Source organism: Gallus gallus, chromosome 11 (genome assembly GCF_016699485.2).
Source record: "Gallus gallus isolate bGalGal1 chromosome 11, bGalGal1.mat.broiler.GRCg7b, whole genome shotgun sequence".
NCBI lineage: Eukaryota > Metazoa > Chordata > Aves > Galliformes > Phasianidae > Gallus > Gallus gallus.
Window position 1 is genome coordinate 10,782,996 of NC_052542.1, and position 16,413 is coordinate 10,799,408.

The following is a 16,413-nucleotide window of genomic DNA, read 5'->3' on the forward strand; positions in this document are numbered from 1 at the left end:
TGTGCAAAAAGCCTTAAGGATGCTTACTTAAATTACTCCTCCATTAAGTCTCCATTAAAACTGCAAGAACAGGAGTGCTAGCAGAAACCTTCACCTCTCCACTCAGGGCAATGTGATGACCGTCAGAGCTCAATCTAGTCGAGCAATTGCAACATCCTTCACTGTAAAAGCATTCAGAAAATCTTCATTGCAGGAAGACTGCAGTTACAGCAAAGCCCTCTCAGCCACTGCCCACTGAATTTCCAATCTGTCACCAATACAAATAAAGTACATTTGTTTTTAAATACTTATATTAAGCTTCTCACTGCTAGTAGTTTCTAAAAATTGGATCACACTTGATTGGCGATCACCAGCAGGATAACTAAGTGCAATTAGGCAGCCTTTCTCCTTTATTTTCTTCCCCAAGCTTTTAAAAACGTAACTATAATCCCAAAATAATCCCCACACTTAAAATTGCCTCTTTAAACAAAGCAAGTTTTTTGTTGCCACACTTTGCAGCCATGCTAATGTACACGTCAGTTATTCCAGGAAATAAGCACCATGCCAACAAATACAGTTCATTTTTCACCTCACTTGAGGAAAACTCTGCTGCATAATCACATACTTTCAAATGCAGCAAAAAACAAAACACAACAAAAACGCCCCAACAAACAACACTTTCCACCTATGAAGAGAAATACAATTTATTTAAATAATTTCTGGTCAGGGTCTTCTTGTACAAAAATAAACTCTTCCAGAGGGGTTTGCTGATTTGTTGGCCAACAGCTTCGCTCACATGTATAAACTATAACAGTCCCAAATTCCACTGACAGATCTAAAAACAGAACAGTAAAGGTATGTAACATATTAGAAGAATGCTTCAGTTAGTGGCTATTGCTTATCACTGCAGTTCAATCTTCCAATCCAGAACGCATTTGTCCATATTCAGCCTCCTATATACATTTTCTTATTTCAAAGATTTTAAAGCAGCACGATTGAGAATTTTCAAAGAGCTTCTTAGGTGCCTGCAATCTTATATGACAATATTTACTATTTTCTGAGGCCTTATTTCGTAGAATGGCTTGGATTGGAAGGGACCTCAAGGATCATCAAGTTCCAATGCCCCCTTTCTCCTTTCTGCTTTAGCAGGGGAGGTATGCTCTCATTTAATAGGCAACAAAGATAATCACTTCCAAAGTCACAGAATTATCTATATTGCTGTTATAAAAGTACACCAGGAAGCACATGAAGTCGAATAGAAGAGCTCCCATCTGTTTAGTGAAATCTATAATGGAAACATTATTTTACCCATAATCTAGGTGCATATATGTATCCAAACAATCCAAATTACACTCCAGTGAACCTTACCAATATATTTCTAATACTCATTCAGCTAAGACCAAAGTCAATACCTGCATCACCCCACAGCATGCTGACCAGTGCTGGCATAAGCTGAAACTCAAACACTCTGTTGCTTCCACAGTTACTGCAGGCTGGAATACTGTTGTCAAAGTTAGCTGGAGGACAAGTTATGAACAAAGGCTGACCACCCCAGGAGTATCTAAAAGAAAAAAAGAAAAATCTATTTATTTTTTGTACCTCAAGTAACTAGGAAAAGAACCCACAAACACTGTTAGCATCCAGTCATCTGCCTACGCTTCAAATGAGTCACTCAACAAAAATTAAAGATAGAGGACAGTGAAAGGTCAACACTTGAAAAGTCTTAAGGAAAGAGATGCATCTAAGGGGGTAAATGGTTTAAGCAGACACCTCCAAAGCCTGCTAAACCTGACTCCATTACACCATCTACACCTGCAGGGGATTCTGTATTTGCTGATAGCACAAGAGACATCTGGCAGCCCAGAAGAAATGGAGGCCTAACATTTTTATTAGGTACGTATAGTGTATACCATAATACTCTTGTGGGGAAAAGGGGAGCTAATGAAGACTACAATTAGCAGTACTCATAGAAATCACCTGAAGCAACTTTTCACAAAAGGAAAATACAAAGAGCAAAGTGATAGATTCAGTAGAAAAAAAAGTTGTCTTAAAATGTTACTTGCAATCTGTATTAGCAAATGTTCTGTACAATATTTGATAGTTAACTAATGGTGTTCCTAACGTTTTCTGTCTGCATAACCAACCCCTCAAACTCTACCTCCTCATCAAAAAGCTGCCAGTTAGTTCCTCCTGGTTCTGGAAACCTGGCAGACAAAGGTTCTGCCACTACACTGCGATAGCCTGAGAAGGCAGGTTGCATCCAACTCTCTGGATTAAAGAAGTTACAAACTAATGCCTTGTATGGTTCATGAAAATGATGGGTATTATCTGGTACTACAAATAAGTTAGGATTTGAACACTTTAATACACTCTTACTCAGAAATACCTTCTCCCTTTTGAAGGAGTTTTCTCTGAGATTAAACTTACTTTTGTTCTAAGAAGAGCAAGCCATTCTGCATGGTCACTGGTTGTAGTCACATGCTGCAAAGGACCTCAGACTTTAAAATGAGTAATTTTTTACTTCACTAACATCTCAAAGACTGAGCCATAAGCAGTAACAATAAGATTACAAAACTTCAGAGGAGGAGACAGCCTTGGAAGTATGGCACCAAAACTTTTAGCTTAATTGAAAAATTAGCAAATTTTTCAATTAAGAAAAATAAGTAAATACATCCAATTATTTTTGTTTGTTTTTATTTACTGACAGCCTCCATCTACATGCTGTCTCTCCCTGTTACAACCAACTGATCAACATACCTTAAAATCTGCTCTGGACAGACAGATATTCTTTTCATAAATTTATGGAACGTGTGGTCCCCACTTCTGACTTTAGTCTTCTCATACTTCTCATTACTATCTTCACCAGCAAAACTATCAGAGAAAAAGGAAAAAACAAAAATTCAAATTCAGTACAATAGGCATGCTTTAAATATGGTCCAGTTAATAGATACTCGTGTTAAATTATAGTACGTACACAAAAAAAGGAAGTCAAACATTAAATTAAGAGGCAGTCACTGCTCCAGCTTGCAGCTGAACATTCTGCCTCTAGCTCCACTATCTGCTGCCAACAGTGTTTCAAACTATGAGAAGACATTCATATCCATCAGATACCTGCTCACACCTAAGCATAAGTGCTCAGTGTGGTCACCTATGTTAAAATCGGAAATACTTTCAGTACCTACACCCAGAAATTGTTTTCCTGACCACTTCTTTATCAAAAACCCTGAGTCTAACTGCAGCCATCATCCCAGTCTCTACTCAAAATCCCTGAGCTCCTCAGCTCCTAACAATGCAACCAGAATAATGAAATCTGTAGCATTATAAAGGAAAAAAAAGTCAAATGTCCAAATGTCACAATATGAACTCATATCACGTAGCGTAAGATTTGTTCAAACCACATTGGTTTGGTTTCACAGACTGCAGGTACACTGCTGTGTCTGGAGCCCAAGGGGAACCCCGCTGCTCAGTCACTCAGAAATAGATGCAGCACTGTGTAACTCAAAATTCCCAAACTGGAGAAAACAGGTGCAATGTTATGTGTTTCCTGCAATGTCCTACACACAATTGCTTCCTGAAGGAGTCAGTTATGAAGAGAGCTAGACTTAGTTCATCACTCAATACAAACTGAACTACACAACTGCTTCAGCTTCAGCATGAGGTTCAAACAGGTTCTTACCTTTCTGACATCAAATGTTCCAGATCAACACCCTCTCTCTGCTGATACTCTTTCAACAGTTTATTTGCATGATCTGTATCAAGGAAACCAGCATAGTCTGCTTCATCCACAACACTAATGTAATAGGAATGGAACACAGGAGCTGAAGTGGCCATCACCATCTCCTCCCTTAGTAGGAGGTCTGTATTCAGGGAACCTGACACGTCCGCAGCTTCAGACAAGTGAAGCTCTTGGAGCTGCGACACACACTGTGCTTCTTCAGATGCGGAGCTGCTCATCCCTGCATTTAGCCCCAACATCTGAAGTGCACACGTGGAAGACTCCGTTCCGTCGCAGCCTCCCCAGTCGTCTGCCTCAGCACACCAGTCCTTTGCAGAAAAGTTACATTCTTCTTTCTGCAAGGGAGGGAGAAGAGAAACATTTTCAAGACTGAGCACGCTAATGTGGTGTCACTGCTACAACAAATAAGAGAAGGAAAACCTTAACCTCATGCTTAGTGTTATGTTGCCCATCCCCTCTCAACGCCAGGTACCAGCATATCAATATTTGCTTCTCGCAGCAGCACACTTATGGCAAAAAAACATGTCAGACTGCAGAAATGGTGCAATAATGCAATGGCTGTTTGCTCGACATGCTGCATTGCCATTCCCATGTTGCCAGCATGACTGCTGGGAGCCAGCTCGGATGTATTTCTCTGAACCAGTTACTGCACCACACTAAGTTCAAAGAGTGGAATAAGGAGAAATAAAACAAATTTCCTCCATTTTAATCGGCATATAATGCCATTTGCCACAGACCAAACTACTGCAGCGTAAATACCCCAGCTGAATCAGCACTCTCACTGCCTGACAGCATTAGTGTAGAAGCAACACTCCTTCAGTCACCCCATAAGGGAACTGCTGAATCACGCTGATCAGCTGAGGTGAGCACCGAGTCAGCCGCGGGAGCACAGGTGAAGGCAATTCAGCTGTGTGACCAGAAGGGGTGGAGCCTGGCTGCACCTCTCCTAGACCCCATTTAAGGGCCGACTGCCACTGAGGAAGGATCTCTTTATGGAGATTGCTCCTCTTAGAGCTTTTTCTGTAAGCCTACAATATGGGTGAGCATTTGCATTTATTTCCAATTATCCCTTTCCAACGTGATTATCTTTCTAGCTGTACAATCTGTGGGTACCGGCCTAAGCACATCACTCTGTATATTTGTTGATTATGCACACCCTGAGCCGAGGCTCTCATTAGGCTTCAGAAGCAGAAATTCCTGAAGTTCTGACAGTAAATACCTGCTGTAACTGCAACCATCACTCTGACCAGGGAGCCCTGACCCCACACGCAGATCTGCTCTGAGTGTTGCGGGTGCGTACAGCCGTGCTGCTCACACGGGTACACCCCGTACCAACCACACAGCACCTTAGGACCCCCGAGCCCTGCACCCCACACTGTGTGTCAGAAGCCAGGCCCCAGGGCAGTGTGCTGGCCGTACCTGCTTCGAGCTGCAGCCCAGCGCCTCCTGTCCTCGTGCCTCCAGGCTCTGGGAGCGCAGCACCTTCCAGCTTCGGCCCGACATGTGGGAGAGGACACAGAGAAACACGCGGTGGGTTACGGCGCTTTCCGGCCGCCCCGCGCGCACGGCTCCGCGCCCTCACCTCTGCGGCCGCCCCCAGCAGGCGCTCTCGGCGCAGGCGAAGACGTTGGCGAGACGGTGGAAGGGGGACGCGCCCAGCGGGCAGTACACCTGCACCAAGTGCGCCAGCGCCGCGCCGCACGCCCCGCAGCGGGGGCAGCCCGGGCGCACGGAGGGCAGCGCGTCCTGAAACAAACACAGCGCTCAGCGCCGCGGGGGGACCGGGCCGCGGCCCGGGGAGCCCTCTCGGGGCAGCGCCCCCCCCCGGCACGCCCCACCCCGTACCGCGCGGCCGCCCAGCTTGTTGGTGGCCCAGCCCGGGGGCTCCCCGCCGCCCCGGCACGGCCCCACCATGGCGGCGTCGCGGAGGCCCAGCAGCACCGGCGGCGCAGCCGCCGCCATGGCAGCGCCGCTCCGCGCCCTACGGCGGCCGCCGGCGGACACGCGTCCCGGCGGAGAACGCCTCCCGCTGAGGGGCGCGCGGGGCCCGGCCGGGCGGCAGGGGGCGCGCGACGCCCTCACGGAGGCGGCCGCCATCTCGCGGCGCGTGCCCGCGGGCAGCAGGGAGGTGGGCGTGTTGGGCGCCAAGGCTGCGGCTGCGCACAGTGAACGGCGCGGCCCTCCGGCCGTGATTTCCGCCGCCTGCAAGCGACCCGGCTACCCGCACCCGCTTAATCTAAGGCAGCCCTGCACATTATCTCCTTGCCAATCATTAAAGCTGTACATCCTTCGAATTATCTCAGGCTATACGAAGCAATTAGAACCTTTGCAAGTTATATAGATACCGTCAGTCGATCACAAGCAGACTTTGCCAACATACAGGTTTTTAAAGTTGTTAAATATCTCGGTTACTCAAAAGCAGGATTTTACAAAACGCACCTTTCCAGTCCTGCTGTTGGACATGTCGTACCTCTTCCCAGCTATCCGCACTGCTTCCGTGTTCCGAGAGCCAGCTTACTTGTGCTGTGATGTTAACCTGGAGGGAAAGAAGACCCCGCGTTAGTCTCAGTGCAGATGAGGACGCAGGCGCAGTTACCTGCCTGCAGTGAGGCTTACTGCCCTAGCAGCTGAGATGCTGTAACTTGCACTCCTTACCAGGGCAAAAGAAAAGAGATTTTTCTAGGATGGGGTAAGACCTTGCTGGAGCAGAACAAAAAGGTAACTCAAGAAGGAGGTACCCCAGGGCCAGGTGTAGGCTGATGTAACGAATCCTTTCTTTATGGTATGTATCAGCAAACCCTGCTGACTGGAGCTGGGTAACCTGCCAAAGTGGTTTGTGGTATGACAAGCTGATCTGAAGAAATCTTGTAACCACCAACTGTCCCTCTCCTGAAAGAGCTGCCCTGCGGCATGACTTTTTACACCATCTGATAGGGACAGGACAAGGGAGAATGGCTTTAAATGAAAAGAGGGGAGATTTAGGTTAGGTGTTAGGAATAAATTCTTTACTCAGCGGGTGGTGAGGCACTGGCACAGGCTGCCTGGAGAAGGCGCGGATCTCCCATCTCTGGAAGCATTGAGAGCCAGGCTGGATGGGGGCCCTGGGCAGCCTGATCTGGTAGGTGGCAACGCTACTGCCAGAGGAATTGGAACAAGGTGATCCTTAAGGTCCAACTTAAGCCATTCCATGATTCTATGAACTGCTTAAGTGAGTGATCTTCATCCACACCAGTGCCAGGCCAGACAGCTTTGAACATCTGTTGTTCTGCTGCATCACAAGCTCAGTTTTGTTCTCCTCTTTCTTCTTCAGTGCTTTGGGGCAGCAAGATCCAGGTGACCAGCCGGCTCTCACTCAGAAGCTGTGTAACCTTGGCCAGCACTGATGCCAAAAGACCTCATGCAAATGAGCAGGGAAGCCCTCACAATTATGCAAGCTGTTCCTTTAACAAACAAATAGCACATGTATGCTTGGGCCCTGGACTCAGTGGAAGGTTTCTGTGTGCAGACCACACATCCTCTGCAGCTTAGCCTCTAACTAAGCAAAGTATCCTGTTCGGAACTGGACAGCTTGAAAACAGAAGCCACCTAGCTGTACAGAGCTGATTGAGCTTCCATGTCACTCACTGGACAGCTGAGAAATAATAAATTACAGAAAGAGAGAAGTGCCTGTCTTCTTCGCAGCCCAGTGCCTCCATCACATACAGATTTTATGCCTGTGAAAGGCAGCCCAATGCCGGGCAGGCCCCAGCTAGTGCAGACTTCAAAGAGAGTCCAGTCCACACATGGGAAGAAAGAACCCACATGGTTATCAGTTTGCACTTTCATAGAATTTCTTTGTTCAGACTTGTTGGTGGCTTTCACAACACCCTCTTGGAGTCAGCCTGAAGTATGTGAAAGAAAATACATTCCAAAAATCAGAAGTACAATGTATTTGTAACAATTTACAGAAGAGGAAAATGCTTGTGATCTCACAGAGGTTTTTTGATGGATGCTCTCCTCCTCACAAGCTATTTCCACTAAAAGTAAGTGGAAAGAGGCTGCAGGAATATCAGACTCAATCTTCTTGATAAAAGGAGTGGAATGAATATACAACATATTCTGAAACCTATGATATATTCTGTATAACTTCTGATCGATTTCAATGTATTTACTAATATTCCCCTCTTTCTCCCTTTTCAAAAGAACACCATTCAATTTTGGTATCCAATGAGAAGATATAATGGTCTATTTGAGCTTGAAGGACTGCTTATTTTTAGCTTCTCACTTCATTATCCATTTCTGTACCCATCAACATTTTGAACTTCCTTTGATTCTCTCCCTTCACTGGGATCATGACAACAAACGACACATTAGTGAGTTAGAAAGTCAAGATTAAAATCTGCATTCTGACAAATTAATGTTGCCTTCAGGTTTTACAAGGAAACTGTATCCTCTTCAGCTCTCACAAATCTGTGTGTTCTCTCCTTCTTTCACTCCTCATTTGTTCTGTGAGCTGTACCCAAAACTCCATTTTGTCTTCTTTCAGTTTCTTTGCTGCCTTTTGGATGAGGTCTATTTCCAGGTATCTTTCATCCAGATCATACTGAGGCCAATGGACCAAGCCTTCCCCATTGGGATTTCTGGAAACAAAACAATGAAAAGTTACCTGTCCACTGGTGATCCGACTTGTCAACCTGAGATCGTTTCAGAAGACTAACAGGAGCTCAGATGACACCATTCAAGGACCTGAGCACATGCATGTTTTTATCAAAATGCTCATCACTGGAATAGCACGCACTTAATAATGCTTGCCATTGCTTTGGGATTTAATCCTCCCCTGCAGATACAAATACCTCCGAGATTTTATTTTGGATTGCACGTTCATTTCCAGAGTTTTTCTTGCAATCATTAAGAAGAGAAACTATTTGTTTCAGTACTTATCTTAAATTCCGCCACGTTTACAGCCATGCTGCTGCTACGCAGCAATGAGCTGCAGTTAGTGCTACGGATCTCACCCGTTTCTAGCAAAGTTAGTCCAGTATTTCATAACAGCTCTGCTAAGTTTATTTTCTTCTTCTGTAGCATTCCCTGCAAAGTGAGAGGAGAAATGGCAAAGATCAGTACTCAAAAAACAGCAGTCCAATCAATTCCAATACACTGTAGCCAATTCTACAGCAATGAGGATGTGGACTAGATCATCTCTAAAGGTCCCTTCCAATCCAAACCATTCTACGAATCTACTTGTTACTCTGGGCCGTAGGAATTCTACGTGAGCAGAGTAGGTGAATGATTTCACGAAAAGTAACTATAACTGAAGACAGGAAAAACAAAACAGCTTATTTTGATTCCAGAGTTACTAAACAAAATTCCATTATGAAAGACCTCAGGGAAGTGAAATTAATAACAATGCTGATTTCAAAAGAATTCTTTAGCAAGCATAGATACATCACCAGCTAAGAACGGCTTTCCAAAGACAAAGGCAATCTCATCTCCATGATCTGCTTTTACAAACTCTGGTACGACACCCGTGGCTGAGCTTGGCCGATGTTGAAATTCATAAAAGTAGACTGGGTGGCCAGCATCTAACAGGAAATAAAATCAAAAACAAGAGTGCTAGTGTTGCAAATGCCACACAACAACGATGATAAACTTTCACCACAAGCTATTTTGATCAAATGAAAACACTAGCAGTTCTTCTGATAACAAAGTGTGATACATACATCATGTCCACAGACACGCTCAAGGATGGAAGACAACGATTGTTTGAATAGATGCTGAATTACAGACTCACCTCTATGGTATCTAGCCACTTCAATGGCTGGGAAAACAAACATGTGATCCCCTATTGCATCAAGAAGGCCATCTCGCACCTGAGCACGGCTCTCTGCTTTGCCTATGTATTCATTGAATACGAGATCTACAATGTCAGATGGAACACTCTGAAACAAAAAACAAAAACATGATAATGAATATTAAAAGAAGTAACAGCGTACTGGTGTGTGGCGCCTGCATGTGTCTGGCTAGACTCCAAACATTACCATCTTTCAGAGACAATTCCCTACTGCGCCCAAGCAGAGCTCACAGTTCACAGTGTTACACCCTCAACTAACATAGATGTTCTTAGCGAAAAGAGATTTGCAAGATCAAAAAGGATGCCCTCAAATACCTCTAGATAAATAGCAATTGGTGATGCTAAGAGACAGATATGGTTCTCTGTCCTTCCCTTTGTGGAAACAACCCTCATAAGAGAAAAGAAATCCCGCTGGATTTCATAAGATCCATTTCTTGCTGCAGACAGCCATAATTTACTCCCTTTCAGAGCAACCCTGGGCTCTGCCATTCCCAGATTATGATAGATTCCTATGGCTCTACATGATCCTTTACAAGTACTGGCTATGTTTACCAACCTCTTAATTCTTCCCTATTCATCTGTAATTTTTGGTTTCCTGGTTTCAGGAGAGCACAAAGCAACCAGAAAGCTGACAGCTTTGTCATCCACAGGGAAGTGAAATCTCTGAAGCCTACATGCAGGTCTCCTGGTGCCATTTCAGGCATCCCCGCAAGGTGCCCTTTCTAGTCTGCATGTGAAGCTTCAGAAAGGCTTGTGTGTTCTATATGCGCTGTGTCATACCTGCCAGTAGAACGCATATGTTGGATAACCTACGGTATCTTGAACGTCATGGGACCTATGTTTACTTATCTGCATTGCTCCTGGATTTCCACTGAACTCCTCCTTAAAAAGATGAGGCATTTAGGATAGAGATTTCGAGTATCGTCTATGTTGATTCATCACTATTAGCAATACGAAATATGAACATGGCATTATCCCAATGAAGAAATAGCATTGGCTTATTCTGGAAATGGTCTCTCACCTTAAATGATAATACAAATGAGCTCTGTAATACTTGACGTGCAACTTCTTTGTCCAGACCTTCTGTAAAATCAGGAACTTTCATCATCTGCATGACAAAGAGAACACATATTTATGAGGAAATCTTATATCCACAGACTTATATCTAAATAAAGCTATTATAAGTCTCTTACTTCAGGAATTACCCATCCAAATTCACAGTTATTCACTCCTATTATATATGGGACTGCATTGATTGCTTTTTCAGACAGCAATTCCCTGGGGCTCTTTGGAAAAAATACACCATCCACAGTTGAACTGATGAACATGGAAGGCTGGAGAAACATTAACAAAGAAACAAAACAAAAACATCACCAAATAAACATATCAAGTGAAAATATAAGAAGTGTATATTCAGGCTCTCTTAATTTTATACAATAGATGTTTTGAACCAGAGAAGATTTGCAAATCTTAGCATTGTACTTTAAATATTCATGAAATGTAGGTTACTGTCAATTTACATCTCCTCTTAGTTAGAACAAGCCTAGTATGAACGTGTGAAGAGGTGACAGAAAACCAAACTTCTACATTGGAACTGCAAACTAACAGGAAAGCCAGCACTGTGGTAAGAAATCTAGGGAACATAATTATGATGGTAAGTAATGTTCAGTTTCTCCACGAGAACTGTGACATCTCATACTCTTGCCTCTTCTCTTGACAGAACCTGACAGTGAAACGTGTAGCTCAGTGCCCATACAGAATTAAAGAGAAGGAACCTGTTCACATTTCTCAGGCGACGTATAGCATAGTTTCAGAGTTGTCATATCCTAAAAACATAAAGAAGGGGCAGGTGTTAGATAGACCTCAAGTTCTCTTACTATTGCAGGACATACATAGCATGCTCTGTTATGATCAAATCTGAAATGTCCTTCATTATACAAGGAGTATACCTACCATTTTTAGAGTTATCTGTTCCATCTCTTCCTCTGTTTTTTCTCTCAAGCACTCAACCAGAGCAGCGGAACTGGACTTTTCACAGCCAGATGCAGCAGCAATTCTCTGCAATCAATAGAAATGAGTCACATTCTCATTTACTAATTATCCATATACTTCCCTTAGAAGGGCTCTATGTGCCCCTGACTCTGGAGTCCAGAGGAGGAGGGGAAAGTGGTCTCAGTTCCTCAGAAAGGATCATCAAAGCCAGAAGTATTTCAGCTGCAGATGCCGAGATAGGAAGCCTTCATAACCCTTCACGCTGTGGGCTGAACAGAACGACAAAACCTACTCCATCATAATATCTCCATTCACTAGCACACCAGGGTAGTTGTTCTGGTATGTAACAAACTGGGCTGAGAAGTCTGGATGGCATAAGGTAGTTAGAGTAATGCATACATAGAATATAACCACGTAGGTGATGAAAAAAAAAGAGCACATTACACCCTTCTCAATGACACACAGTCTTTTTGAATGAAGTAATGCAATTTCTCAGCTGTTCTTAGACAGACCTCAGTGCAATGCTGCCTCTTTTACACCCCAGGTTAGCAAAACAAAGCACTTGCAGGTCGCTTGTTACAGATGACAAATTGGGTTGAATTGGGCTCTTCTTTTTAATTATAACTAAGCTGAATACACTTGTGTTACTTTGAGCACATCGGGCTCCTGACAGGAGGGAAAGACAACAGTATTTAGAATCTGGTGCCATTTTCCAGTCAAAAATACCAGCTCAACTTTTTCTGAAGACAGTTACTTTATTTCTTTACATTTCATGCTCATTCAATGCCTTCCCTCTCTGCTTCCTCAGTCTTCTGCTTTCACTCAGACATCTGTGGATAGTTGGGTATTTGGAAAGAAAAGTTTCACTGAACGTGTACTATTGCAAACAGGAATACTGCCTCTAGTGAATGTGGTTGAAATTCCACAAGAAAAATATCTAGATCCACTATTTGGAATAAACCGTTTAAGATGTTCAAAACAATCTGAAAATTATATATGCCACAAAATACCCACCTGTGCTTCTTCCTCAGGCTTATCAGTGAATAAAGTCCTGATTGCAGTACCACTCTCTGAAATGGCCTTATGGAACAAGCCTTTTGCCAGTGGAGATAAGACCTGGAAAAAAAAAGCACCAACCAGACACAAGAACAAGCACTACTGGAAGTGCCTTCTGATCACTGACATAGAATTTCAATAACAGAAACTGCCATTTTTGAAAAAATGTCATCTGAGTGATACTCTGTAGCCTCTGATCATAGTTCTGCTGTACAAATGTCCCTGGCAGCATTAACAGGGATAAGTTCATGCCTGCCCTTCCCCTCCCATCACACTTTGCTTACAAGACTTCATGGAACAGCACTGCAAGCCAGATAGGCATCAGGTGATTATTATTGAAGATAACAATAAACATTTAGGATTCTAAACGACAGGATCTGCATAGAAAAAGAACACTTTCAACAGTCAGAAGCTGCACTGTCATCACATTGTACATCAGACCAAGGTGATCTGTGGCTCACCCAAAAACCACCAATTTTTGTCACTGATTTTTTATTTATATACAAAGAATGACCATGGACAGTGGGTTCGTTTCTCAAATAATAAACATTCATGCCTGTGGTGAACTTACCAGAGCAGATACACTGATTCCCCCTGCAGATTCTCCACAGATGGTGACAGATCCTGGGTCTCCTCCAAAGTGTATGATATTTTCCTGAATCCACTGAAGAGCTGCCACTTGGTCCAAATACCCCCAGTTACCACGAGCATACTTATCACCAGTGCTAGGAAGAAATAACAGATTTCTTGAAATGCTTGATGTAAAAAAAAACAACTCAGAGGTAAACTCAGTCTGCAGCATAAGAAATCAGCTGTGAGGGAGCCTCTCTATGTAATTTAAAAAGAATTGGCTTGAAAAGGGCTAAGATCAGACCAGCTATCAAGCCAGAGCAGTCTCTGAAGCAGATCTGGGACTTGTAAGTTGCTCCCAAGTGCTGCATGTGTAATTAAGAAACATGCAGTTTATTTGCAAAAACAAGTATCCTACAGGTCATTTCACAAAGGATTTGCACACGTAAGTTTGGAAATCGCTTATCAAAAACAGAGACAGCGTATCTTACCTAAAGTATCCAGCAATACCCAATCTGTATTGAATTGTCACAACAACCACGTTGTCAAAGGCTGCTAATGCTGAACCATCGTAGGGTGATGCTGATCCAAAAGCTAATCCACCTCCATGGATCCACACAAAGACCTGGAAGGGGAAAAAACAGAAACGGTTCAGCACAGGGAAGAGCTCCCTGTGATACAGACTAGATATCCTAGCTTGTGCTGCTTCGCTCATGAGTCCTAATTGTGAAATTACATTTCACAAATGGTCAACGTCTTTCAAACTGGAGACTGGCAGCCTCACAACAGGCACTGATTCCATTGAATACTTGAATTTTACCAGTGCCCCTGCAGGAAATCCAACACTACGTCTGTAAAAAAATCAGTCAGATTTTATTTATTACTGTGCCAGTAAGGTCCACATTCTGTATAGGATGTAAGTGTGTTGTACATGTGTTGTAATCCTGAGGAAGCTGTTACAAGATTCAAGGTCAGGCTTAATCTGTCCCATCAAAAATAGAAGCCATCAAGCTTGCGAGAGGTTTTGTAATGATTTTCCTTACAGGCAGCTTCTCCTGTTTTTCTGTAGAAACAGGTGTGTAAATATTCAGGTATAAGCAATCTTCAGACATCTGGAGAATAATTTTTTCTTTTCTATTGGTAACATAATCTGATTCAAACTGTCCTAATACTTTGTCCTGTAGACACCTGAAAAAATAAGAGAAATAGGAATCAACAGAATAACTTCATATAAATAACATTTATAACTTCAGTAGCATTTTGTATTGCAATTACTGAGCTACTGGTACTAAAGAAGGGCAGCAGTACAAGTGGATTTAGCATGCATTTAGCATAAAATCCATTTAGCATTTTAGTCCAACATACCCTCAGCTTCTTTCTGTTTCAAAGCTACACAGCTTGAAAACACGACCAAATGCTCACAAAAAAGCACACTGTCAGTCATGTGTTGATTCGTCTTAGCTCAGTTATGATGCCTATTAGAGAGCACTCAATAAAAACAGCAGCTTATAAAGAATTCTTCAGAAACGCATTCTCTGTAGCAGATGTGGGAGGAGGTGAGATGACACCAAGGAGTTAATCCTTGTGGCTTTGGATCACCCTGCATATCAGTGCCCTCAAACCGCAGGCAATATAAAATCACTGAGAACATAAATGCTTTTCTTCTTGCTCTACTTACATTGGTGGGTAGGAAGTGGCATCTCTGACACCTTTCCATGGCTCAGGTGGCTGGGGTTCAGAAAACCTCAGTGGTCCAACAGGAGCCTTAGCAAAAGGAAGTCCCAGAAAGACATTTACACTCCTCTCAGCCGCATCTACTTTGAATTGGTATCCTCGGGCAGTCCCGTATTTGGTCACCACTTCTGGTTGCTCTGCTTTTTGCCCTGGGGGTTGCGTGCACAACATCACATCACGGACTGGTCTACTAGCGAGCAACTGGCAGCTTTCTAACAGCTGAGTGTGTCAAGTGCTACCTGAATATGCACCTACTGTTTGTTTCAACAAGTCGTTTTCAAACACATGCCTTCAACAAACGCTAATCGCTAGAGCTGACATTAGTTCAGCCTTCATTCCCATAGCGTTCCCAGGTATGATCTCCCTCAGCTGCACCATGCCTGCACCATATAATTTGCTCACTCTCCACACACATCAGTAACATCAGTAAAGTTTGTAGATCGCTGTTCTTACTTAAAAGTCCACCGGATTGCCCCCCCACAAAAAAAAAGGCATTTCCTGATTTAGAAAACGATCTGAGGGTGCACAAAACATATTTGGGAATCTGGATAGAACCTACAGATACAGAAAAAAACTTCTACCATATCTGCAAACAGTCAGGCACCCACAAGTGGTGCAAACTTTCAGGTAAGATTTACTTTAGTCCCGGTGACAAATTTCTCAAAATCAAACAACAGATATGGCATTTTGGACTCTCTGACTCAGGAGACAAAATTTCACAATAGGAATTTAGTTTTGCTAGCTGCACATGAGAAAAAAATAAGGAGACAAATGCCTGAAAGCAGACCAGAGAAAGAAACAAAGAGCTCTTTGCTGTTCAGACCTCAGTTCTGTGCAGCAGAGTTGGGAGTCCGGGGCCTCCTTTAAGCTGGGACTCCCACGGGGATGAAAACTTCACATGCACTCTAGCTCCTCACCGCAGGCAAGAGTAAACAACATTTTGGAAGCTTACCAGTCGCTACGAGAGCCGTGATCCCGGCGGTGAGAATCAAGGACAGCAGCGTGTTCTTTTCAGTTGCCATTTTGCAGCCTACTCACACACTGACCCACTCCGTGCACTGCCTTTAGTACTCTGTAAGTACAGCTGTTGCGCAACACAAACGCTGATTAGGAAAAGCAGTGCTCAAGCTGTGAACCAAATCATGTTCTAGGAGAGCTTTTTTTTTCCTGAATTGTTTCTCCAGGGTGAAGCTCATGCCATGAAGACTGGGCTGCCTTTATTCTGCACACATAGTCATCAAGTGATTGTCTGTTCCATGCATGCACGGATAAAGGCAAGGACTGGAGCTCAAATACTGGGGCTTAGCATAAACTACCTCCTACCTTACTTATGTGATAAATGTTTCCTGGAAGCAAAGGGCAGTACTCCAGAGCAGTAAACTCTGCCCTCCTGTTTGCCTGGTTGAATACCACTGCAAATTATCTCAGGATGGCCACTTACATTAGAGTCCTGTGGTTCCCTGTATTAGTAAACTGGCTCTACGCAAGGTGAAACTACAGGAGTCCCTGCATGTGA

At 43.6% G+C, this 16,413-nt stretch overlaps 2 protein-coding genes and 1 long non-coding RNA gene across 7 annotated transcripts; 1 reads left to right on the forward strand and 2 right to left on the reverse strand.

Moving 5' to 3' along the window:
* Positions 1–667: 667 nt before the first annotated feature.
* Positions 668–7,037, reverse strand: PDCD2L (programmed cell death 2-like). Of its 3 annotated transcripts, none has more exons than XM_040707083.2 (8): positions 6,757–7,037; positions 6,155–6,251; positions 5,298–5,461; positions 5,135–5,204; positions 3,656–4,050; positions 2,737–2,850; positions 1,392–1,540; positions 668–814 (listed from the first exon to the last, which is right to left on the reverse strand). In XM_040707083.2, the coding sequence occupies exons 2-8, from the start codon at positions 6,176–6,178 to the stop codon at positions 684–686; spliced, it is 1,047 nt and encodes a 348-aa protein (XP_040563017.1). In that variant the 5' UTR covers positions 6,179–6,251; positions 6,757–7,037; the 3' UTR covers positions 668–683. The 3 variants fall into 3 exon arrangements, with proteins under 3 accessions (XP_040563017.1, XP_040563016.1, NP_001025743.2); XM_040707082.2 differs by having other exon boundaries at positions 6,725–7,037; NM_001030572.2 differs by lacking the exons at positions 6,155–6,251; positions 6,757–7,037 and adding an exon at positions 5,561–5,691.
* On the forward strand, positions 5,276–9,686 carry LOC124417143. Its single transcript, XR_006931234.1, has 2 exons — positions 5,276–5,395; positions 7,026–9,686. It is a non-coding gene; the product is annotated as an uncharacterized LOC124417143 (long non-coding RNA).
* Positions 7,630–15,937, reverse strand: LOC769704 (fatty acyl-CoA hydrolase precursor, medium chain-like). 3 transcript variants are annotated; one of them, XM_040645939.2, is made up of 14 exons: positions 15,850–15,937; positions 14,842–15,046; positions 14,207–14,351; positions 13,655–13,788; positions 13,165–13,318; positions 12,552–12,653; positions 11,499–11,603; positions 11,321–11,371; positions 10,739–10,879; positions 10,567–10,653; positions 9,486–9,633; positions 9,145–9,276; positions 8,710–8,782; positions 7,630–8,334 (listed from the first exon to the last, which is right to left on the reverse strand). In XM_040645939.2, exons 1-14 carry the CDS (start codon positions 15,917–15,919, stop codon positions 8,157–8,159), a joined length of 1,725 nt encoding a protein of 574 aa, XP_040501873.1. In that variant the 5' UTR covers positions 15,920–15,937; the 3' UTR covers positions 7,630–8,156. The 3 variants fall into 3 exon arrangements, with proteins under 3 accessions (XP_040501873.1, XP_040501874.1, XP_015147943.3); XM_040645940.2 differs by lacking the exon at positions 12,552–12,653; XM_015292457.4 differs by lacking the exon at positions 11,321–11,371.
* Positions 15,938–16,413: the final 476 nt, after the last annotated feature.